General features: G+C 44.4%; 1 protein-coding gene across 1 annotated transcript; it reads right to left on the reverse strand.

The window, feature by feature from the left end:
* Positions 1-381: 381 nt before the first annotated feature.
* Positions 382-24,377, reverse strand: T265_04558 (hypothetical protein; the record flags this gene model as incomplete). Its single annotated transcript, XM_009169322.1, has 12 exons — positions 382-1,485; positions 4,069-4,300; positions 4,766-4,863; positions 13,092-13,316; positions 14,505-14,761; positions 16,212-16,259; positions 18,382-18,512; positions 18,989-19,139; positions 19,657-20,005; positions 21,265-21,344; positions 23,753-23,879; positions 24,272-24,377. 6 exons carry the CDS (start codon positions 16,224-16,226, stop codon positions 1,131-1,133), a joined length of 1,182 nt encoding a protein of 393 aa, XP_009167586.1.
* Positions 24,378-24,658: the final 281 nt, after the last annotated feature.

Raw genomic sequence — 24,658 nt, forward strand, 5'->3', positions numbered from 1 at the left:
TTTTATCAGGTTCGCAAGGAAGATAACAACCAATCTTTGCCAGAATTTCGTGATTTCTTATTGAAATTCATCATCGTATAAAATATGTAACTGATCTCACCTATGTGTGGCGTCGATGTGGACGATGAATAGTCATCGACCTTGACAGTTGGATTGCCAACTTTCCATAACCATCGTTAGCGCGGAAGTGATTAGGACCAATTCAACCACGCAATGACGATATCATCTCGATTGGTGATGACACGTTTGCCATCTAACTACCATGCTCGGCGAACAGGCCAACAATCAAGCATCGCAAGGGGGCTACCTATATTCCGCAAAATCGCTAACAGTGACCGTATCTCAAAAAATGAGGACGCAAACTGACATCACACAGTGTATTGTGGATTCAAATTCCATGGTCAAAAATAATTAGAAAAATATAGTTACCAACAAGTAAGGACAATGAAGCAATGGTTTGAGCAGATTCCGACCACTTGCAAGTGGCGACTGGTAAGCAGGAAGTTAATAAGGTGGTACGAACGGGACAAAAAGAAGTTGCGGTTGTCCACTGCTATCAAACACACACGTAGAAATACTTGTTTTGCGAGGAATGATATTCCAAAATCACAATGCGGTGACCTATTTATCGAAGACAAGCAAATAGAAAACATTTTGGTGCATTTTGAAACGGTTAAACCGATGGAAAAATGAAAACAACCTAATCTGTGGAGCTTGGTGACTTTTGAAAGACACTGGAGAAAGGAATACAGAAACGGCGTGGCGTATAAAAAAAACAATATCAGATTTTGGTTGGGACGAGATGTGAAAAGTGTTCTTTAAAAACTATCTTGAGGAAGAGGATGAAAGTGGTCTGTGCACATCATGGTGGGTGGGGTTCGCACGGAGCCTGATAAACCGATGCAGGACGTGGAGGTCTCTTTGGTTGTTCTTTGAGGACTGGCAGTCCGTTTGATTGGGGTGATTTAGGAGTGCCGAGATTGGGGATGGAAACAGAATTACCCGCACAAGTTACATACAGAAACGCGTGGCGTATAAAAAAAACAATATCAGATTTTGGTTGGGACGAGATGTGAAAAGTGTTCTTTAAAAACTATCTTGAGGAAGAGGATGAAAGTGGTCTGTGCACATCATGGTGGGTGGGGTTCGCACGGAGCCTGATAAACCGATGCAGGACGTGGAGGTCTCTTTGGTTGTTCTTTGAGGACTGGCAGTCCGTTTGATTGGGGTGATTTAGGAGTGCCGAGATTGGGGATGGAAACAGAATTACCCGCACAAGTTACCGCAATCGTGGGTGAACTATTTAAGACGTTGCCTGCCGGCGTTAGTGGCGAATTTTCTTCAGCTTCCACAGGATCCACAGTAATCGTGGGAGCGGTGGATTCCGGTTTAAAAGCAGGTTGGTTAGGGCTTGAGGTCGGTGGTGGAGGGACAGGTGGTCTTGGGGCTGCGGACTTTTTACGAGCAGACCCGGGCGTTACGTTCCTGAAAGATAAAGAAGTTTGATAGTAACTGGGAGACAAAAATGAGGGAAGACCAGTCAGAGTGTGCTTAAACCCTTGTACAAAAGACGAGTTTGCTACCTACCACCAGAGACTAATAAGAAGCGAAATGTTACATGATGCGTTGACATAAGATAAACTAAACAAAACAAACCCGGTTAGCGCCCAAAGAGAGCATCATAGGGGAAGGGAAACTTGAGTTCCTCTCGAAATAACCGGCCACATGAAATCCTCAACTTACAAACACACTTCGAGCAGAGAACAAACACACCGCCATCAGCGACCTGTGAAGTGCAGGAATCACTGATTGTTGCTCCTTCTGAACAGTGATCATACACCCGTCTGTTGTGGCTTTCTGGAGCGAGATGGTTCATTGGTTGGAGCACGAATTTACTGACTGGAAGGTCTATGGTTCAAGCCCGACCTCTTCATTTTCACTTCTACGGTTTAAGCTTGTGCAACCTGGAAGTTTCTCAACCCTCACGCTTCCTTCGGGTGGAATGGCTGCTGGGCACCAAAAGGGTGCCACAGCTGAACGATTTCGCGGCTTTCCTTTGTGCTTTTCTGAGGGGCGCACAACTAACGTACATCTCATCTAGCCACCGAGATCCACTGCCTGTTGCCATTCCTTCAGACGAATCCACCACCTGATGAGATTGTTACTAAAACGTGCCTATCACCACCTTGAAAAAATGATAGGCACTCTGTTTCTAATAAAGCGCAAACAGCTCCACAGAAACAATGTATCTTGGATGAGACTCTAAATTTACCTGACTTTCGGAGACAGTTGCGGCGAACCCGCAGGTGGCATGCTAGAGAAACAGTCCGGTCACGGAGGCCCAAGTGTCAAAATGCAATCGTACCACTTAGGCCATGTCTCGTCATGCAATCCACGTTGGACTCGGAATTGAAAGCAAATTTAAAGCAGAATTATTGTCCTTGTTATTCAATTCTATCATTACTGGTTCCAGTGCACACCTGGATCGCTTTTTCTGGTCGAAGCGGAGCATCGCATCCACCGGGTGCATCAACTGCATACAAATATCGCTACCTGCAAGTCACTGAAAACTCATACTAGAACTCCAATGTGTATTGCTGTTCAGGAGTACGCCAAACTATTGATTACCCAGGTGCGTTTGTTGGCTACTGATCTTTTGCCGAGCTTGATCACTGCTCTGCGAACTCTCTGTCGAATTCAGAGGAGAGATCAGTGAAATATATAGGTATTCCAGTTATGAAAAAGCCAATTTACAGCCACTGGATCGCTGGTATAAACTCCCGGCCCCATTCACGTGCCAAGCAGCCAAAAACAATCACAGTAAGTTCTCCTTCGAAGTCAAAATACCCGTTGTTTCATTTGTTCTGACTGCATGATACTACTTGCAGTCAAGTTGTGCCCAACTAGTCAGGTAAACAACCATTCCCGAACAATAAAATGGCCTGAGTAGACTTAGCTACGGAAGCTTAAATAACCGGAAACTGTCCTTGGACAGGAACTTATCACAATCGGGACATAATGGAATATTAGTCAGCGCGAAGATTGAGTTGTTCCACTCGTGAGACAGGCAAACGGAAAGCTCAGTGGTGTATACAAGTAACCGTTCAAATAGATTCTTATTCCTCTCGTTTTGTTTTGAATGAGTTGTACGAACCATTGCTGGGATTTCCAGAAATGGTGTTCATAATAACATGGGCAAGATACCAAACTTCTTCTACCCTCACTAGAGTTGCACGGGTATGGACACATAAATAATACGGCGGACAACAGATTCTGGATTTCTCTGCCACAACGAACTATGTAGATGGCTGTGGTTGATGCGCCACACCACAAGTGGCCGACAGTAAGTTGCTTGTAAAGACATTTCAACATGGAGCTATCCCCTTCGACAGAGAACACTCCTCATGCGGCAGTGAAGCATCAGTGCCAAAACTGATGTTTCTGTCTTTGATGATGATGATGATCCCTCACAAGAGGTCAATTTTACAAGGCCTTTGAAGCGTATTGAACTACCTATCCGCAAAATATCGTTTTTGTTCGGGCTTCTGAAATGGTCTGTAGGATCACTTAGGTAACGTGACTACCTTTGGGTTACTTTCATCAAACATTAAATTGGGGATTCCAGATCAGATGTGCTGGATGTAGTCTGCCAGCGGAGCTTTAAGATGTCAGGAGCAGCGAAGCATCGCTCAAGATCACATTTTGAAAGCGATATGTTGGACCTAGGAATAACCGAAGCTATAGTTTCTAAACAATTGTGCTTGGCTTTACAATGACTTTCTTTACATTCTTGAATGGTGGTTACACTGATCACTCCAAAAAGCTTTATAAAATAGTATTTCCCACTGAAAACGCTCATGACAAAAGCTACCGAGAGTAGTCTATTCTGGCTAAAAAGAGGTATTAACGAGCATCTAATATCGACCAGAATATAGACTTCTCAACGATTCTCGCGTAATCATGAGTGCTATTGATCGTTAGGTCATCACAATAAGTTAACCAATTAATTAACTACGAAGCCGCCTGATAAAAAAGCTAAAGAGTATTGAGGTGCACTGAAACCATTACTTGGCATAGTGGATAGATTCCGAGCTCGACTGCACCACGATATTTTCATGTTCGTTAGCCTCCGAATGCGGCTGAATAACAAGAGGTCTGGGTGGCCGGAAGCCATCAGGACTTTCGGTACGTTTACGATAGGATTCCGGCGGTTTTGTTGGCTTCATGTCGCTCAAGGTCGTAGCAGATGCACTTCGGTTATGTCCAATTGTGTGGGCAGTGATCAGAGAAGGTAGGTTCCCTAAAACAGTAGATATGGAACAACGGAATATGCGACGAAATGCTCTAATGAAGTGACGAATAGGAATAACGAGAAGGGATAGAGAAACGTATGGTACGGAGTATTATAACTCAAATTTTCTTTGGGATCACTTCTGCCTTGAAGGAGACGTTTTCAACTACAATATGATATGCGGTTCACTCAAGAACCGTGTTTCGCACATGGTATTTGAACTTCTTTACGAAAACAAAATTTAGAAAACGATTGTTTAGAAAGCGTCGCTGCTGAACGGCTGAATAGCTGCATGGCGTTAAGCAGCTATTCAGTCCCCCACTAGACTGGCCCAGATGAGGTTGGGACATCGGAACATGTTCAAAATGATAGTAGGGTCGTGCAATGTCAAGTATGCCAGCTAAAGATCACAGGAAAACAGTGGATCAATCAGAACAACTACCAACTGGAAGCTGGAATAGGGGATCAGCATACCTTTATCCTTCGCGAACAGCTTCTCTGCATTCTGGATTAATATGTCGGTCAGGTGGATACCGGCGCCACTGTGTCCAAACAGTTCCAATGAATGACCTCTGAAAAGTCAGAGAAGTCAAAATAACACAAATGAGGATTAGCTGGTTGAAACAAAGAACGGACAAATGAAAACAATCAGCGATCAAGCAAATCTTCTATCAAACTACAAAAGTAAAGAAAATAATTCGCGCGTACCGTATGATGTAACGAAGTCATTATAAGATGGATCCCACGGACAAGGCCATCCTGCTGACTGTTAGATTCAGCGTTACCTCGCGTCTAGTGTCCCTTCCACTACTACAGCTGCAGTTCCATTATGAATAAGTCACGAGTAGAAGGTGAGAACCAAGGGATGAGAAAACTATGGCAAAAAATATACGATTTATGGAATTTAAGTCAAATTAAATCATTAGGTTTCCTTGAGTGGTGACTGAGAGTTCTCCCTACATGTGCTGGATTTGATGGCACCAAGGCACCAACAAAATCATGCATTTACAACCGTCATCGATCCTTTGTTTCAGGCTGATCGCTTTAACCTGAACAGTACAGATAAGCAAGGTGTGTTAGGCTTCTGACTTTTGGCTACATGGTAGGTGTGTGTGTGTGTGTGTGCCTGTTCAGCTGCTTCGTCATTCAAATGGTGTTACCGTTCTCACGGAACAGCTTCAATCGATGAATTCACCAGTTTCTGGACCAATTACCTCATGTTGTACAGAGATATAACGTCAAAAACACCAGCGGATAAAAAACAGCACACATTGGTTGTTGCATGTTCGCCAAGCATGACAGTGAAATCGAGCCGACGAACCTACATTTCGAAGGATTGACAACAGTGTGTGCACTGTTCGCACAATCTACGGGGTAAAAAACAAATCAACCTTTGCACGGTTTTTTTTGTGCTTTTTTCGGCGAAGTTCATGTGCAAGACCATCCCCATACAATATTCTAGCCAATTGTGAATGAGGTACGAAGCCTAGCGATCGAAGTACGCTAGTGTGGCAAATCGGACTGTTTGTGCTAATCCGTCAAAAGTTTGGTAACTCCCATGCAGTCCTTGTATCGTTAACGTGAAACTGACGGCCATAATAATCGGCGACCGCAAAACAGTAGGCGTTGGTGTTGTTGATGTCGTCATACACTCGGAAAGAAAGCGCAAACAAACAAGCGGTGCCGATACTGTGGAAAAAAACAGACAGGCAGCAATCTTGCAGTGCTCGGCGACGTGTGCCAATGCACAATTAAGGGAGCAACTGAGTTCACCATGAACGTAAACAAGTACCGAAGCAATGAACCGTCAGTGTGGAAACAACAGACAGTGCTCGTTACGGGGTCATATACATGCTCACGAGCAGTATGCCAGAGACTGCCAAAAGTGCAGTGATTCTGCAACAAACATCACCAGGATATTCACAGAAGCGGAATTATACAGTACACCAGATACAGAATCTGCGACTTGTTTGGTCAATAGTGCCGCCGATCTGAAGTCGTTAGATCAATAAGTGAACATTCTAGTTTGCTCTTTTTGGTATCACATCAAATTGAAGCGCTGCTGCTGGTTAAAAACCGCCATTCTCGAATCAGCACCTAAGTCGATTCTTAAAAGCGATATAAAGTCTACGTGTCCGGTTACCCATATCGAAATCACACAGTAAAACTGTTCCCTCAGTTGTCTTATCTATGCGGTCCTAGGGTTTCCAGGAGCCACGCACTCTGTTCCTTACCTCAACGTGTTACATCACGTTTCGAAGATAGGTAAGACGATGTTCAAGGCCACGTTCCTAGGTCCGAGGTGAAACACATTTCATCATAAAGCCAGGCAAGTGAAGTACACACGCCGAGATGAGGGAATACTACTGACAGTCAGTTTGGCAGTGGATACGCCGAGTGCTGTTCGCAAACCGGTCCACGTTCACAGTTCCCTCAATTATTTTAGCTCAGCACCTCAATCCGAGGCTCCTCAACTACGTTTGCTATAGTGACATCTACGGAAAACTGAACGTGAACCTGGAGAGAACGCAGTCACAAAGGATAAGCATAACGAGAGAATCCGTCACAAAGTTCAAGCTGTACATGCAGAGAGTACACGTGTACAAAAAATGTCTCAGACTCATTTTTACAATGTGTATACTTGTGCTTTAATTTATTGCTCTAAGCATCATCGACAGAAAAATCCGGGCAGATGGTCATCCAGTTTTTGTTTTAGGTTCTCAAATGTCTTCTCGTGCAACAGCACCACTCCGAACAAGCAAGTGGTGCCACGAACAGGTTGGCGCTCTTTGATATCGCCATTTGATACTCTGTTGCTCTAGCGTAACTTCAGTGTTCGTCGTGCCGACAGAGATTCAATAGCTCAGTGTTCACATCGTGAAGGTGCACTCAGCCACGTGGCTGAAAGCACTTTAATTGACCGGATTCCAGTAAGGCTGTAGGCTTCAATGAAGAACAATGTAGGTCGGTGCAGTAAACGCTATTTGTCGTGTCGGTATACACTCCCACAGCCTGAAGTTCCAAAGCTGAGAAAGGTTGGTTCCAAAAAGATTTGTCACGGCTACCTCGGTTAGCGAGAATGGATATAGTCATCAAGACGGGTGATATGAGCACCGACGACTAAACGCAGAAGAAGCACATTTAGGTAGTGCAATCGGAACTGGTAGTCAGTGTACCGATAATGGAGAGCGATCTTTTCAATTGTGTTGAACGCCGTCGATTTCTGGCCAATACAGACTTCCAAGCACAAGCGCCTACAAGTTGCAGGAACACCACCACCCACAAGCCATTTATAGGCTCAGTCCGATCATGTCGTTGCCAGTTGCTGACGGAGAGCCTCAAATCAAGAAAAATGCTCCTTCTGGAGAACGCCGTCTGTCTGCAATAATCCCATTGTGCAGGATCGGTTATTGGTCCGCCTCCTCTCGAGATTTCACAGGCCGAAGCAGAGCGAATCCGTTCTTCAACTTCGACTAGTTGCAGTAGCTCAACAATCCTGAGCTGGTTTGGCTAGAAAGCTACCGCTAAAGCAGTCACACTGATGTTAAAGGTTCGTTGTCGAGCGAAAAGAACGGAGAGAAACTATGATCTCAGCCCTTAGTAATGCCGATCCCTAGCTATCCACTCGATCATATGAACGCCGCATACCATCGACAGAATTTGTTGCCGTCAGAAAAGCTATACCAGGAACCAGCGACCACAACAGTGTACGCGGATTCCCCAAACATCAGCTAATCAGGAGACTGAAGAACGACAGAGAATGTTCGTAGTTGGCAAGGACCAAAGAGGTGAAGACATTCGCAGCGGACGGCATCCGCTCCCTTTAAGCCGTTTAATCGGCCAAAAGAATGCAGGTGTCAGCGAGGAGCGAGATGGCTCAGTGATCTGAGCATGAATTAACTGACCGGAACGTCCGTGATTCGAACCTGACCTCTGAAACTCAGCTTCCCTTGTCTAGGCTTGGGCAACCTGGCAGTATCCCATCCCTCATGCTTCTTTCGTGTGGCACGGCGGCTAGGCACTGAAATGGTGTCAGCTTAACGATTGAAGATTATCAGTTATCTCCTAACTTAATTGGCTAATTGGTATACAGCGTTTTTGTGAGTTCATTGGTCCATTTGTGATTCCGATGCGCTGTGGTTTAGGTTCCTTTGAGTCAACTGTTTCTTGCTTTGCATTGATCAACCCCTTCCCAATTTGCATTGATCTTCTCCAGACTGACTGGTTGATTGTACAGCCCTATTTTCTCCATTGTAACGGCTACTTCTCATGTATAGTTGTGGCATGGTTCTACGTTATTGGATCCCACTATCCTTTTGGTTTTGCTTGTGTCCACCCGAAGGTGTTGGTGGGTTTGTGGGCGACCGTCGTATTACGCTGCCGTAGAGGCCTTATCGTCATTTTAGCATCGTTTTTTTATGCATGGGAGTGTGACTCGTTTGCCTCCAATTAGTGCTGTTGAATTAGTGATCTCCAGATTAAATTCTTTTGGCATCCATTTTTCTGGAACCGTTTTCCTTCTTTAATCTTGGATTATGTGTCTTGATCTGATTGAAAAGTGTTCGAATACAGCGTTGTTTGTGACAATTTGGATGGTTACTGTATTGACTCAGGATCTGGTCAGTATGCCTTTCTGTAGAGCTCTTTGTAACTGTCCGATCAGCAATGTCCAGAAATGCCAGATTAAGCTGTTCTCTCCGATTGTGAATTTGATTTCGTTGAAAACGTTGTTTAGTAGTTACCTTAATCCATGCAGTTCCCTTCTTAATGATCACACAAGTGTTGCTAGTGTGGCGAACATGTACTTTGGGATTCATATCCGGCTTTTCCACCGTGATTTCTACAATAAATCCTGATATTGGCGGTTTCACTGTTGTCCCCTGTAGTTGTGCATAATATTCTCTGAAGGACTGAAAGTGTAATTGGCAGATGTCTTCTTTCTCCAGAGATCCACTTGACATGCGGCAGTTATCCAATAATTTGGCCACAGTTGTCTTGCCAGAATCGAAACCTATGGATGTGAATTGTGAGCTCACATCAAATGAGACCATTATTACATCCTGGTCGACGCTTACACTCTTCAGTTTCTGTAAAAATTGTCCCGAATTGTTGATCGAGTGTTGAGATCCGCCGATGGGATCCTTCAACTTTTTGCATTGTTGTTTCGAAATATTGTAGAACGGTGTTCCAGGGACTGATACTATTGATCGGAAGGGCATTGTTTTTATGTGCCTTTGGGAGTCCGTGGAAGCAGCAAATTACCGAATAATAAGCTTTCATTCTCAAATATCCCTCTTTTATAATCTTGTGGAGATATTGCAATGGTAAATCATTCAAAGAATCGTCGTCTTGGATGATGGATTGAGTATTTTAAAGAACGGCTCAGCTGGGGTCCCTCCCTAAACATACCCCACGAGCCTGATTATAATCACGAGACCAGCCCGCCATCAATAACAAAGATTCAAAACGAGATATTATTTCTCGAAAGAAAAACACTAAGTCTGGATGGTCTGCATTCTCCACTTTTTAAAAGTGGTGGAGCGCTGGCGAGCAGCGTAAACGAAAAAAAGAATATTGGTGGAACGGAGCGTTTCGACAGCGATCCCAAATGTCAGAAAGGGGACAAGGCCATCACGTGAAAATCACCGTTGAACCGGCCCGGTAGTCGTGGTATCTGTGCTCTCTGGCATTATTTTGCGCAGGCTGATCGATTGTGAATTAAACTGGGTTTCTCCTGGTATGGAAAGTATCAACCATACCTTTACCCTGAGACAGGTTTAGAGTAGCGAGATGGTTTCAGACGATAGCTCCTCTGTAGCTCTTTAGACCACCAGAAAATGTGGCATTACCTGGAAATCAGATGTATCCCTTCTAAAGTTTTACCCCTAACGTGGGCACCCTACGTCGATCCCTGCAGGTGTCTAACTGTACACAGCGAGCTGTTTCCTTATTTCACCACGTTCGATAGCGTAAGACAAGGCTACCTTCCCTTAGCATTTCTCTCCAACTTTGTCATTGACAGGTTGCTCGAAATTTCTCCACATGCCTCTAAAACCTCAGGGATCGACATACACAAATTTGAAAGGCCAAGACAGCTTTTGTCAGTCCCCGAGACCTACAGTACCGGCGTGACTTCCTTGTGTCTGTCACAGACAGATTATGTGATGCAGCGATGTGATTCATACTGTCCTATGAGTCACAGACGAAGATGAAGGACGAAAACCCTCAGCTTCGATGTCTCAGTATTTGGATGGGTCTGGTGGCAATATTATATTAGGAAGGCTGAGATACGTCAGGAAGAAAGAACATTCCCCTGGGGAACAACCTGCTCAGGCTTCATAGGTTACACTGGTTATGAAGTGCGCTTCGCATGTCATAAGTCCGTCTTCCTCGCGGAGCGATTGAAAGGCTGGTAACTTATGACTTGGAAACCAAGTATAAAAGCCCTAGCCAGTGAACCTGGTCGAGTGCATCTCCGTGAATGGGGATCCCGGCACTCAACTTATGACACCGGCACACATAAATCGGTTACACGGTTACCGATCCCCCGTGTCTCCTGTGAGTGGAACCATCAAGGATCAAAACGGAGTGACAATCTTCAATAGAGAAGAATGCCTCAACCGGTAGGCCGAATATTCCGAACAACAGCTACCGTGACCAACAGCTGCCACTCAGCTAGAGCCCACAGTTGACGTAGAACCTTGGATACTGAACGTGAAGCCTCCCCCCAAGGCCTCGGAGGTTTATGAATGCATTTGTTCTCTCGAGCACCAGCGAGACTCTGGTTCAGATGACCTCCCACCCGCGTTGTTCAAAGATGGGAATGAAATCCTCAGTCAGCGCTCGTCTAATCTGCTTACCTACATTAAACAAAAGGAGACTGTCCGAGGCAACTGAGGAGTGTATGATGGTGCCCACTTTCAAAAAAGGGGCTCGTAGTGAGGGTGGTAACCACAGGGAGGTCAGTCTAACCCGGGTTGTAACGAGACTCCTGGGGTCAATTGTTCTTTGTCAAGTTATGGTGGCTCGTGACACACTGCTTCGAGAGCAGCAAGCAGGATTCCGGTCATGTAGGGGTTTTGTTGACCAAATCTTCACACTCCATCAGATGCTGGAACAATACTATACGTACAAACGACCCACAATTTTAGTATTCCTGGATTTCCAGGGCGCATTCGACTTGGTTGACTGGTGTGTTTTACCTGGCACGCCGGCACATCAAGGAATGCCCCGGAAGTACATGATAATATGTTCTTCGTGTTCTCTGACTTCCGGAAGTGTGAAAGTATGGGGAAAGCACGCCCAAAAGGTTCCGTACACAAAGCGGTGTCCGACAGCGGTGCCACTCCCTCCATTCATATTTAATTGCGTGGCCGATGAGATAATGAGACGAACGCTCGAAGGCCTTCAAAACTCCGGTGTTCAAACTGCATCTGGCGAAAACCCTATCGATCTGGGTGCTGTCGGCACTACTCGCCTACAAGGATGGGGACCGAGTGATCCCCACTGCGCCTGCCTGGAGAAGCCGCAAAATATGACCGCTAATCGATGTCGATGGCGTTTATGTTATCAGTTTCTGTCTAGATTGCCTGAATGAGTGTCTAGGGGTATAGGCACCTTGGAATGATTGTAGTGAAAAAATAAATAAATCGTTTAGCTGTAGCATCCTTTCGGTGCCTAGCTGCCACGCCACCAGAAGGAAGCCCGAGGGCTGGGATACTGCCAGGTTGTCCAAGCCTAGACAGGGCAAGTCGAGAGGCAGAGGTCAGGTAGTAAGCTAGCACTAAGTCCCTTCCCCGTCCACCTTCGTTCTTTTCTTCACAATAAGGTTTTCATATAAATCGGTTGTACGGCAGCGAAGCATCAGTGCTAACACCGATGTCAGGCTGTCCATGATGATGATGATGATACCACAGCTGTCGCCTTCGAATCGTAGCCTTCATTCGTTCCAACAAGCAGACTGATTCAATACGATTATGCCATCACCTCAAAGCCTGAGTATATCTATCTCACTCTCTCAGTTTCCGGTGACTGGAACTGTAGCAGCAAGAGCGGACGTAGTCTTGGTACATGGTTTACCAAACGAATAGCAAGCACCACTGTTTGGTCGCACATAAAACCAACCAGTCCTGTCAGACACTGATGTCTGAAGCCAAAACCGCTCTCTTCCTCCCGGGCTCAGAAGTAGACTTTTGATGCTGCATAGGTTGTCTTCTAAAGGAGTAAGAAGGATGTGCTACACACGTGTATACCGAGGGCGGATTTATTTTTTGACCAAATGTATATGTGGCGTCAGTGTGTCCGATGCGACCGGTTGTCTTCCAAGTAAGCAACTGCCGTCGGCATCCCCAATAAACAGAGGTAATTAAGTGAGTTTTTAATGGAGTAAAGGAATAGTCGAGGACCCGCGAGCCAGCCTTGTATTGCGCCACGTTCCACGTGGACTGACCTCGTGTTAGAGTGTCGCAAATTCTCTCAGTGTTTGTGATTCTTCCAGACTGCTGAATCTCCGTGCAAAAAGGCTCGGATGCTTTCAAAAAATTTAGACAGCGAACAACTCTTGATCAACCACCCACTGCATAAGTCTAGTCCGTCTAGTGGTTGATGAAATGTGACGTTCAATGGCTCAATTCGTACGCTGTTCGCAATAAGCTATAATTTTATTGCATATTCACACCAAACTGAATCACAGCTCAAGATTAGCTCTTTCCAAGAAGGAAAAAGCTTTCGTTGTCACTGTTAGTGCTTACATCAAAATGAAAATTTAAACCACTCAGAACAAAAAGACACGAGTACTTACGGACGACCATTCACACTTTCTTTTTCTGAAAGGGTATCATTTGGTTCTAGGCGGAATAAGTTCGGCCCGATGACTATGGCCAGATTGTCCGCAGTCATTTTGTTCACGTTAGAAAATGCAGCGACTTTGGACAAAAATAGACATAAATAGGCCAAATTGAGACGGAAATCTGCAGGCATGTCTTCCAGACATTTGGCAACAACATCCACCGTCGCCATTCCGGGGCTGTGAAGGAGTAAAGCATAGAGAAAACGGGTATACTCAAAGCAGGAGGATGTTGACTACAATCTCTGGCTACAATGACAACTAACACAGTAAACTGACAAGCTTCACAATCGACAACGGTCAGATCAAAGCTATTTTTCACAGGTCGGCAGTCCATTATTGTTGTATCTGGCTGACTCGCTTAGTCTTGAAATGAAGCCTAACCTACTAGCTCAAATAGTAAAGCAGTAGCAAGCATGTTGTGCATTGTTTCAGCTCAAAGGCACCCCCATTCCCTTAAGGAAGTTAGCAACACAATTTCAGTCCACTGTACAATGGAAAAAGAAAGTGTGAGCAATAGCGGATAACAAGAGATCTTTTAAGAACCATAAGACCATCTTCGGTCCTTCCAACTGAAATCGTAGTGGAATTCAACTACCACTGTCTTGAAGAGACAATTCGGGAGTCCTAGCCCCTAGACCGACCCTACACTACACCCACATCTTTAAGACTATTCAATTGGCTCTTAAGGGATGACGAGCCGGCTCGTTAGGGGGGTTCGTGAAGATCCTACACAAATGACACCCCTAGCAATATCTGGCATTAAAATGAGTGTGTATCTCTAGCCTTTGCACGTCTGGCTGTCGTACAGGTTAGCAGGATGCCGCTGCGATCGGGGACTTGCTAAAAATTAGCAAACCACTCGACAACATGCAGGACGGACAACAGTCAACGTACAACTTTACCTTCGTTCTGGTCGTTGCATCTTCAGGCTGATCTTCGGCAGTTCCCATCCGCTAGGACACCGTCCTGACATCTTAACCTTGTCTTGATTTGGTTTTGTCCATCTATTGAGATAGTGTGTGGAAGCTGCCGTATGCAAGCAGCTAACGCAAGCAACAGGTAACAGTTGTATGCCAGACGAGGAGCGAATATGGAGCTGCTAGGCCTCCAAGCACCACACACATACCCTTACACTAGAACTCCACTAACATGATAAACAGGCAACCAGTGGCACTCACACAGATATCCAATATATCGTTGGAGATAAGTGCCGTTTTCAGATGCCGTCATCAAGCAAACCCACAGATATGTTGAACACGGAACGTTTACTGACTCCCGCCTACTCCATTAAACAGTGCAGCACGACAATAAGAATTCCAATGGCGACTGCTAAAACATACATACAAAACAACACAGAAAACTCACGTTTTGGAAGCTTCGGCCCATCGTTTTGCCAGTGTGAATGTTATCAACGGTTCAGGTAGGCTGCTCAAATACTGCTTAAGTGCCCCGGTAATCACCATGGAATCGCATGCATCAAGAAGTGAGTCATCGGCTTGCTGCAGATTCAGGGCTTTCTTTTCGAGGTAACAAGATTGTTGGTACAAAAACAGTGTAGATGTAAGCAAACTGTACGAAATACAGCGTAGTACGGTGAACATGTACTTAAAGTGAAGCAGTAACTGGTGAATATGGTTAATATGTCCAAAAGGAATGTGTTTCCAGTGCTTGAAGTTGTTCATTCACCATGATTCCGATATTCTAGCTCCCACTAAATGGTGGTTGGTGAAGCTGCGGTAAGCGCGAGAACAAAAATACCCCGTCAAAATCATTCACAATAACATGCACCTACGAGTGACGAAGGTTAGAAAACGACAGACTGTTTCTCGTTGATTTTTGAATTCAGCCAAGAAGACAACCGAATAATGGGAACATCCTATTTGGTCGACAGAATCCAAAATGAATAGTCCGTTGTTTACCACTGCCTTCTACTTTTCCTCTTCAGTACCATCACCATCAACCACCTGCAACAGCATCTAGACCAGTGCTTTGCCATCACATAAAGTTTCCCGGCTGAAGAACCACAAAAACCTATACGCAAAAAAGAACTTAAGGTAAACGTACCAAGCAATGAAGTGCCATCATCCAAATGTAACAGGAATGAGAGAACGGTGGACATCAATAGACACCTTTATATACCAGGCCCCAAACAAAAAATCAAGTTAGGTCAATGTCAACTAACGTCAGCCAAGGTCACAAACTAGCTACTGAGGGGCAATTGGCCGCTAAAAAAAGTAAGTTGCCACCATTAACGGTGCTGGATGCACCAGCTACTAAATACCAGAACGGTAGTCATCCACATGGTGACTGAGTTGCAGCCCAACTAGTGAAAATTGTAAGTCGATGTATCGCCGAGTTTTTAAAGCTGGTCCAAAGGAACTAAATACAATCCCACCCAGAAATATTCGTAAACGTGGGATTGGTCTACTGATAGCCGGATAAAAACAAGTCACCTTGTTGGTGATACGAAGATTGCAACCAGAATGAGCTTTGGTATGAAAGCCACAACCATCAATCATCCGAAGGAACGTTCATCGTTAAATGTCAGGAGCTGAGCTTTACAGTTGCAGATGGCACGCATGTCCTTACGTTATACTACGGGTTTTCCCTCCAGAAAGCCCGCCTCAGTGAACCAAGTAAAAGTTACCTATTCTACGAGCTGGTTTCTTCTGAGAAGAATAACTACTGGAAATGCGCTTCAACGGACCAGCTACGAATTGTCACTTCTGAGCAGAGTCCGAGTTTGATAAATCGTTCCGATAGAGTACTTGTCCTGGAGCGTGTCTCTAAACTTGAGTATCAGGAGAAATACCAAAGAATACAATTAAGTGTATGTTTTGTTCATAAAGCTAGTACTGACAATGGGGTGGAAAACAAGGTGCTAAAGATGATGTTCTCGTTTGACTCTTTCTTTTGGCTGTAGGATCAGATAGTTGTGCCGATGTCTCCTAATTCAACTGTTCAAATATGTTACCCCGAAGAGTTTTGGAGATATTCAGATGCTACCTTTTGTCAAAATCCGGTGGACATCGAATAACGTCAAAACTTCATTTACCAAAGGATACGACTCACCACAAGTACGTCCATTCTGCGATGGGCTCCAGATCGTCTAAACAAGCCCTGGAAATTGAACAGAATAAAAACATCACACTGTGTCGAAGGAAGATGCAATAATGAGGGTAGAGCTGTCTTAGATCGAATACATTGGGAAACTAGCAAACTATCAAGGGGGAAAGTAGCGAATTAGGATGCGTTCCTTGGTGCGATCGCTGCAAACAGTGCCAACAGAATACAACGAACTGTTTCAATTTTAGGTCATCGTTACTTGACCCGACAAATCTGCAAACTGTCTCAAAGGTTACGTACAATCAGCAGAGCATTATTATGGGTAGACATAAACGCACTGTACCGAAAAGTAGGGAGAAGTAAGGAACAATTTGAATCAATGAACTGCATATCTCTTGCAGCTGTGAAGTAAACTTCATGACTACTCGGACAATCACCAAACCGAGACGATGAGACCTGATCAAAAGGGCTGCCCAACTTCTTTCTATCTGGTTAATCGATGTTTCTTGTCTGGGCTTGACGATAATTCAGATATCTCTGGCCTTAATAATGAATTCAATGAGTTAGAAGGTAGATTGACATTTATAAAGCTGACGAAGGCTCTCCCATAACCCATTACCAGTTTCATCCTGTTTGGGGTTCATCGGACGGGTACAGTTGACGAGTTTTCACTAATCTTGTTGTTTACGTGCACACTAAGAACTAGGCATACGAGCATTTATGCACTCAATTGCAAACTGGCGTCAGTCGACCGAACGTGCAGCTTAGAGGCGACCTCAAGGCCTAGTTGGACCGATTGCGGGCTGTCAACGAGACTTGGTCAGTCATAAAGTGGTATGTCGTGTCAGTGGAAACACAGTACCGTCCCCCCAGGAAAGTGTCCCCGAAAAATGTATCCAAAAGAGCGAAATAGCTAGGTCCCAAATATGCATTACGAGAAACAGGCTGCATTCCGAGCGACAGCGCCTCCATGCAGAGCGCAATTTTTCGCCGGTCCTGAGTCTGTAGGCTCTTCGGGTGCGATGCCTAGCTGTCATATCTTGGATATTGATCCAACTGGGTGCTAGAGGCAGTCTGCAGTTGAAAAACGCCATAACTCAGAGTTCCATTGGGACTTTACGTTAACACCACCTGTCGGTAAAAAGGTGCGCAAATCTGTGAACACAGGGGTCTGTTTCGGTAGAATGAGATAACCGAATCCAGATGCAATCACAACGAGAAAGGATGATCTTACCTTTCACTCCATTGCAAGCCGATAAAACGTGCAGTTTTATAACGAACCACCGCGAAATTCAATGAACAGCCTTCGACGATCAAAGTCAATATATGAAGATATCTCCCCTCCCAGAAGAAAGAACATCGCAGAGAACAGGCGTTTTTGTTCCCATTGGAAATGCTCTCTCTTTGGATAAAGGAGCTAAATCATTATTGACGTGGGGGGCAGTGTAGGACCTCCATGGGTGAGCTCACTTCGAAAAACATCTCCTGAAAATTACTGTACTAATAACGTAATACAGAGGAGGCAATCCATGAAGCACAAGCAACTCTACGCTGCAGCTATCTCAGATGTCGTCTTCAAATGCCTGTCTCCAAACAGTTTGAACCAATCGACAGAAGTACAAGGAATTTTTAGTGCAGGTCCGCCTGATTATCACTTGAGGGAACGTTGTAGTGCAACCGCATCCGAATACTGCCAAGCTTGATGCGGTAACATCAATTCCAGGTATGATTCCAGTACTGGAAATCTACCATAGACGTACTGAACGGCTGTCTTGTTACAATGCGTGGTTGGCTGGAGGTGCCGCCCTGAAAGTCAGAGTAGGTTTGTTTGTGTTCTTGCCATGTTGACAATGTACACAACCAAAAACTGTAGTATATGGTCCGTATGCTTTCTTAGAAAACGTCCTAATGTCATACCAGATTCGCATTACACTGATACGATGAAAGACTCCAGTGCGCCGACACATGTACACAGGACAAAAAAGTACGCACAGAAAGACGTCCATTTGCAACATCGATTCAAACATTAACTAGGTATGCCGTTCAACGTCATAGTTATTCCACCCAAGAATACAGTGGAAAGTTATTCTCTGAAGAACCTCCACTGAAATGAATGATAACTGGCAATTATACGTTTGAGATGCAGATCGAGGGTAGAGACAACAAATTTTCTTACTTCTTCCTGCAAAACAGTTTCCGTGTTCAGCCGGTTGATGCATGTCTCCAGAACATAAGATAGTTGCCGTCCGGTTTGCGAGAGGTGTTTGGTTAGGTGACAACCGAAAACGTTGGTAGGCTTCGCATTTTCTGATTGGAAGGAGCATTAGATACATGGAGTTCCTCATAAAAATTGATAGCATGAAAAAACAGTCCCAGTAGAATACTAACCTAACCTCAAGGACAATATTCACGACAATATTGTGAAGAAGAGAGCGATACGACGAAACCTCAGAATAAAGCAATGACCAACAGCTATCAGACGGCTGCTTTAGAATAATGGTCAAGCAAGCCAGGGGATAAAACTGCTCAGAAAGCAAGAAATATGCGTAATCATTAGCCGAAACGGAGCTTCGATCAGTTTGTAAATTAGAACGGTCAATCTTCAGGAACCGAGGATATGCAAAAAACGCCTATTCCACCATCGTGTTCATCACGGGGACAGCGGTCTTGTTACAGTATAACAGTATTTGAGGAGGACCGCTACTCACCGCTCCAAAGCAAATATGAAATATTCATTCAAAAAAAGGAGAAGTGACTGCTAACAACAAATTTAGAATACTCACGGATGGATGTGAGTAGCTCAGGAATTCGTCCTCGAAGTAGTTGCAGGCTTTCTTCTAGGTAGGCCTCTTGAAACTGCAGGTATTTCACTAAAAGCAATGCATAGGTGTCTTCCTGGGCAGCAAACGTGTACAGTTCGCGAAGCAGAAGTTCCTATATAAAATACCCGAAGGCAAAGAGACAGTAATAAGGAACGACGTTCGGACTCTAGGTGGACTCTTGCCTAAACTGCAACGGATAACCAGAGGAGTTACTTACCCACTACCCTAGAAGCTCATTCACGTGTGCTTAATCGGAGAAGAGCTAGCGGTTGATCTCAGAGAACTGACACCAAGTAGATAACATTCAACGAGGGAAAGTGACGGAGCTGACCTGAAGTGACTGCCGATTGGCTGACTGTCGCTACAAAACGCTTAACCTTCAGCTGTGGTATTAAATTATGTCAGCTCCTAGAAAATAAACAAGAAATCCGCGCAAGATTCCCATCATCTCGCGTGTACCTGTTTCATATCACGTGTTTAAACACATGATTCAGGTAGCAACGTGAAAAAAGTCAACGAAAAAAAAACAGATGTAACGAAAACACGGTTAAGGTGAAGCTTGACAGCGGCTTTAGCTATGTAAAAACCGAAAAAAAGGCAGGCCCATCGCCTGGACGGTAACAACTAACCTTACACGTGGAGAGTTCTCGCTCTTTTTCATCTACCTGGTTCTGAAGTGCAGTCAAGCGCGATGAGTCCGAGTCTGCGTTTAACGTTGTTGAAGAACCAGAACTATTGGACTGAACATCTGCGGGGCGAGATTGACCGGAAATATTCGCCTTGAGAAGCTGCTCCCGAACCAACCGTGTCTCGTTCGACACCTTGTTTAGATTACGTCTAGCCTTGGTAATAGAAGCACACACTTCTTCGCTCAGTTTGTTCAAAGAATCGACTATGTCCTTCTCCAGTCTGGTTTCAAAGTCTCCACGAACAGTGACCAGAGTATTGAGAACATCAGTGGTTTCCTGCAAGACATTCCTGAACATAAAGGACGATGGAGAAACACATTTTGAAACGGTCCAGAAGACATATACACATATGTACCTGTGTGTCACAGCCACAATGTTTCCGTGCTAGTCGAGTCGGGGACATACGTAAATTGCGAACGCAGTGAGAATCCAAAGAACTCATAAAAAGGAAGTCCCGCGCACTTGGATCGCCAGTGAGCGCGAAAAGAATGTCCATAAAAATGCAGCTCAAAGAATTCGAAGCTTACTGCAACAGTCGGATAAATTAACAGTTCATAAACAAATTGGAAGCCCTAGGTAAAGTACAATGTGGTAGTGGAACTGGATGGTTCTGTTGCGCTTCTGGTTGGAATACTACTACTGAAAGGAAGAGGGCCTTCGCTGCGGGGTTGTTTATTAGAAAGTGCCAACTGACCAGTTACAGACTATTGGACAGGGAAGCAAAACTCTCACTTGCATCTTATTTACAAAAACTGGACATCCATCTTCTCCCGAACGCGTCTTCTTGAACTTCCCTGGATATTCGTTGACTCATATCATCCATTGCTCGAATCCAAGCTAATGCTACAAAGCGACTCCACAAATTCCGCAACAGACCTCCCTTTTCAAGAGACGCAAAGCGAATTTGCAACAAAACCTACTACTCGCATGCCTCCCCATCAGTAGTATCACCGTCACACTACTACCACCCGATACGACATACAGTGTGCGCGATAGGGATCCCAGCAACAAATGAACCACAAGGCAGACTCACAAAAACTGGTCCGTCAAAACCAAAGAGCCAACACCGTTAGCCCTTCTCCTAACAACTAAATCATTCCCGTGTCTCAAAATCTATGGACAGTGCAGCCCGACAAAACATGATGATTAAGGAGCTAGCTTCTGATTCCCCCTCTGTCCCTTATAAAAAGCGGGCGCCAAGACACGCGACTGGCGTGGAGGTTATTTTCGAGAGAAGTTACATACTGACTGGAATGCTTTGGTTTCTTACAGTAGTATAAACGCATGTGGGTCTCAGTATTATGGTCTGCATGTAACGGGTTGGGGGCAAAACTCATGAACGTTCAATTAGCTCCTTTTGTCACAAAAATAAAGTGGTCGGTGTACGGCGCCGTATATAAGCAACCAATCCGGAGAAATTACACACCTCCAATTCTAGTTTCCATGTGGTTTACTATCGGCTACAGGACATAAGAAAGACGAATCGACGGATATGCAGCGAAAATGTAAAAGAACGACGTTCCACACGATCGTGATAAGAAAACTCACTGAAATAGGCTGCCTTGACCACCGGATTTTTCTACCGCCTCTTTCAAGCCCAAAACCAGTCTGTGTTCCGGCGTCTTCTTCTGAAACCAGAACACAGTGGAATGTCGTTAGAATGAACTGTTGCAACAAACTAATTCTGATTGATGCTGAGCAATTAGGGGATTTCGTCCAGCCCATATCCGCTTCATACTCAAGTGAACAGCTCATCTATCACAACACGTTGGTTAGGTAACATTTGGGATGAAAGCAATAGACTCTAATGTCCACCTTACTTGGGGCTCCTTAGCAATCTAAATCACCAGCCACAGCGGAATTAGGAATTTGATCAATTAACATTACCTCGTCGGAAAAATATCCAACATGTATAATCTGTTGTCCAATTTCAGCAAGTTTCTTTTCTAACGAAAATTAAATAGTAAGAAGGGTACATTCCTGATGACATGCTGAAAGGGAACGGTGAAGCGTGGGACTTGGGGATTTTAGGTGTGAGGTCTCCTGTGTTATCTGATTTCTTCTAATCAGCGAAAAAAGGCTACCGTCACTATATGTAAAAATAAAAATCGCAATTCAATGAGAACTTTCGAATAAAAATTTCTCTTGCCAGACCCATCGAAAAGACAGGTAAACTGACTGACACATCGTCATCATAGCATTCGATGAACCCCTAATCGGTCGGCATAGTGGCAAGAGAAGACTGATCCAAACATGCGAATGTGGATATTCGTCCTCATCGCCAATTTGGGTGTAGAAACCCTGTCCACAAGAAGCTTGGCGCTTATTAGAAGCCGAAGGGAATAACCTGCGATAACCCGAATGTGCCGGACGTATATGTGTGTGGGTGGTCACCTGCGAGCTTTGCTGCCACCAGTGCAAATTATGGCGGACAAACGATCTCGTTGGTATTCATGCTATCAGTTCCTGTGCATATCCTACAACTCCGTGTTTTGGGGTGTAGACCAACTGGCAAGGAAGGTTCGAAAACCGGAACCAACATAAGGACAGGTCAGACCTTGGGATCTAGCCAAGGAAGTGCAAAATGCAACTCGTCTCAATGCTGATTACCAATTAGTCAGCGGCGTCAACCTGGTAAGTCGCAACATCATAAAATTGAAAAGAGCAACTAACGTACTAAATTCTATCTTTCCTTCAAGAGAGGACACACATGACCGGATTTTCGTTAATCAAATGGATCTTAATGACCATTCTCCAAAGATACCCCATCATGGAGCAAACATTCTAATGCCACCCGAAAGGATTTCTTCTTAGAGTATCAAACTATTGTTAGCAAACCGCTATAAACTACCGCCAAACCGTACCTCCGACTTCCATAGAATTCACCTTGGTTTGTTTCCTTCCTTTGCAGAAAGGTAGCCTTTATACGAAGGCATCCACTAGAACTACTCCAGTACATACCAAATAAATTGTTAGTTAAATGGGAGTGCACTGATATGTATATCTTGAATACATCTAGTGGTTTTTCAGCTGTTTAAAAAGAATGTGAGAACACATAACTTGCATTCGGCTGGAGCCATGAACTAGACGCAACAGTTCTGTGTACCTTAAAAACTGCCGACAAAATCCCGGTAACACCAGTGCCCTTAGGAACGACCTTTTGGTTAAGACTGAGAACAATAAGTGGAGAAGAAGCTCGCCTGTTTAGAATATGAGTCACAAAGATGTACAAACTACCAGAACGGCTATTCGGTAGCAGGAAATCCTGTTCCTTGAGATCTAGCCACAATGTCTACCGAAGATCACGATACAAAGACCAAATTTACGTTTTGTATAATTAGCAAAGGAAAACGCCGAATACTACATAAACGCCTACAATAATGTTCAAAAATACATATAGAAATGTGGCCTTCACCTGTATGCATTTCAGCCTTAAGAGGAAGGCTCGAAGAAACCATCTTTGGTTCACCCTTCCAAGTCTATTCTATCGCTTATATATGCCTTTCAACCGAGGCCACTCAGAAGTTAAGTTTGCAGTGAACAGGTAATGTGATATGAAATTGGCTTGTGTCAACCCAAGAACTGTGGAATATTCATCCCTGCCCGGCCGCTGACCATGCCGTAGCTGAAAGCCCTACAGGAAATGGTACGATACCAGCCTTGGTGTAAGCAAGCTACCGGTTCGCAGCGTGACTACCCAACTAAATTTTGTATCACAAGCTAAGCTTGTGCTGAGTAGAGCTCGTGGAGACTATTTTTTTCCCGTTAATAGAACCGTGCTCCAACATAATATTTAGATTTCTTTGTTCTGAAACCCCTTGGAGATGAAAGCATCCTAATGCTGACCATTTTTCCTTTAGCTTTAGAGCTTTTCTAAAATGTTTCTATCTTTCGTTTTTTTCTTGGGTGTCTTCGTCACGAGTGCTTCGTTTTTTTTCTAACAGCGGCATGTACTACTGATCTACTTCTATTATGAAAGGACCCGGCACCATCACATAGCCTATTTTGTAAAAGACAACTATAGCAATAAGCTCACATTGTGCTTATTAAATAGGACGTGTTGGTGAAGGTTCTTAGTGACATCAGAGGCCAAACGTCGGACCTCTTCGGCGGTGCATTCCAACTGTTCGGGATATTTGGCCAACTCCGAAGGCTGTTCCTTCCTAAAAATATAGAGAACAATGCGGATACCTTGACTAACAATGAAATCAATGAAATCAACAGAACAAGTTGCAAGATGGATGCCAACGTGGAACACACTCCGTCATCGCAAAAACAGATACTAGCTAGGTGAACTTAAAAATTCATTAGTAGTGAGCGAGAGTCAAAAAATATTTCGATTTGAGTATTCTCAGTGGAACAGTTCAGATGAGGTGAACAGCATGTGAACGGAGAAGTTGGTTAAACGAGAAATGCGCACAGAACGCTACCGCTGATCAACTCAAGCCGTGCACGTGATCAAGGTGAACCCATGCACACAAAATGTAACCTACATAAAAGACGCTCAAATGTTTTGACAGATGGCATGCAAGTCCGTGCTCCAAGGTTAACTTACTCGGCGATTTTGTTGAAGATGTTGCTGTGTTGTTTTGTCGGATATGGGAAAATAACAAACACGATTTTCGTTGAACTAATTCAAGGCACATTTATTCGTTTGGCACTCTACGACCAACACTCGTAAGCACCCTTACAGAGGGTACTAACAGAGAACGTTAAAAAGTCATCGGAGTTCTACGGATATCCTGTTGATGCAAACATGGTTAACACCCCCCCTCCGAGGTGATCGAAGAAACCAAGAACCGTACGGAAGGCCTTTTCTTGTTCTCAAATCGATCGATTCACTCACTTAGAGAAGACAATACAACAGCAAAAAAGTTTTTTTTGACCCAGACTTATCACCATAAGCGATGAAGATCAGTTGAACCACGCTACATCGGAACAC

The sequence above is a fragment of the Opisthorchis viverrini genome, assembly GCF_000715545.1.
Source record: "Opisthorchis viverrini unplaced genomic scaffold opera_v5_75, whole genome shotgun sequence".
NCBI classification, from domain to species: domain Eukaryota; kingdom Metazoa; phylum Platyhelminthes; class Trematoda; order Opisthorchiida; family Opisthorchiidae; genus Opisthorchis; species Opisthorchis viverrini.